This window comes from Crocuta crocuta, unplaced genomic scaffold (assembly GCF_008692635.1).
Source record: "Crocuta crocuta isolate KB4526 unplaced genomic scaffold, BGI_CrCroc_1.0 scaffold443, whole genome shotgun sequence".
NCBI classification, from domain to species: Eukaryota; Metazoa; Chordata; class Mammalia; order Carnivora; family Hyaenidae; genus Crocuta; species Crocuta crocuta.
In genome coordinates this window covers 315,688-317,247 of record NW_027529446.1, presented here as the reverse complement: position 1 = coordinate 317,247, position 1,560 = coordinate 315,688, and the positions used below count along the sequence as shown (strand labels likewise).

The 1,560-nt window shown below is 70.4% G+C and overlaps 1 protein-coding gene across 1 annotated transcript in view; it reads right to left on the bottom strand.

Moving 5' to 3' along the window:
• Positions 1-1,318: 1,318 nt before the first annotated feature.
• Positions 1,319-1,560, bottom strand: part of MISP (mitotic spindle positioning) — a 3,771-nt gene continuing 3,529 nt past the window's right edge. The window contains 1 exon segment of the mRNA XM_077760590.1: positions 1,319-1,360. Coding sequence (XP_077616716.1) covers positions 1,319-1,360 — 42 coding nt within the window.

Genomic DNA, 1,560 nt, shown 5'->3' with positions numbered 1-1,560 from the left:
CAGACGCGACCTGCCGGCCCGCCCCTTATCCCCAGCAGCGGGGCCACACAGGCTCAAGCCGGGGAGCTGCTTCCTGTTTCTGAGGCTTCCACGGAACAGAGCGAGTATGCGGGGGGGACATCACTTCCCTGCGGTTGCTCTTCACAGGCCCACGGTGCTGGGGGTTTTTTGGGGTCAAAGGACAGTCTACTGAGACCAGAGCGCCGGCCCCACCATGGGCAGGGCTCCTCCAGCCCAGAGGACTCCTGAACGTCCCCCTCAGGGACACAGCCTGTCTGCAGAGAGGCACGGCCGGGCCAGGGAAGTCACAGAGGGGTCTGGGGCCACAGGGGAGCCCAGCCCTCTGCACCTCTGCTGGGTGCCTTGTGTGTGGCCTGTGCAACAGGCCAGGGAAGGTCAGCAGAGGCAGGGGACACGGGGGTGACCCTGGGTGCTCAGGCAGAGAGACAGGCGGACCCTGCGCTGCTGGCCGTGAGGATGGAGGAGGGGCCGCAGGCCAAGGACATGGTGCCTCCGGAAGCCGGAAAAGGGGGGAGACAGCGCTTCCTGGGGCCCCAGCTGGGGACGGGGTGAGAGGGGAGGGGGATCCTGGGACCCCAGCCGGCGGAGGGGTGGGGGGAGAGGACCAGCCCTGCCCGCACGGGACGTTAGGACTTCTGAGCGCACAGAGCTGTCGGAGCCAGTGTGAGCGGTGAGCTGTTAGAGCAGCGCCCCCGCCTGGGAGGTCCCGACCCCGGGACGGAGGGAGCCCCTGACGTTCATGGCGGTGCCTCCCTGAAGGGTGGCTGGACCCCCACAGGGACCTAGGACAGACTGTAGGAATCCCAGACGCAGGCGCCCGGCCTCGGGGTGGGATGGAGCGCTCTGGCCAGGCCCGGGCTCTCCGGGTGGACACAGACCTCGCCTCCTCCCNGGCTTCAAAGCCTCCTGCGCGGGCGGGGGCGGCTGTCTCCCCCAAGCCCACTTCCTGAGCTCGCTGCCTGGGCAGGGCTGCGGAGGGGGAGCGGGAGGGGCCCGGAGGCCGAGGCCGGAGTCCCTGGCCCCGTGTGCCCGAGCTCCTGGCAGTGCGGCCGGTGCCACCCCCATGCCTGTGTGTGGAGGGGAAGCCGAGGCACGGGAGCTCTGGGGACCCCCACGGCCACACAGAGACGGCCGCAGAACTAGGGTTTGGGTCCAGCGTCCACAGCTGGCCCGGAACGAGCTCGCCTCGGGGCGTGAGGCAGGTGTGTGCGGTGCCCAGCCAGCGGCCCCTCCAACCCCCCCGGACACCAAGGGGTGGCTGACGCCGTTGGGCGACCCCACGGGGGACCCGCCGGCCTCACGCACTGGACAGGCTCTGACACTGGTGGTGCTGGGCTGCCTGGGGTGGGCGGACAGGGGACAGGCCACAGGGTCCCCGTCAGGCCTCTTCACCAGGCGGGGGCTGTCCCCATGGGGCTGTAACCCAGAGCTTTGCTGGGTGGGCCATGGGGGGGGGACACAGACACCCTCCGATTGGCTGCTCTCCCCCCCCAGACCTGCAGCTCCTCAGGGGCCAGGACCCCTGCCTCCCCCCTAACC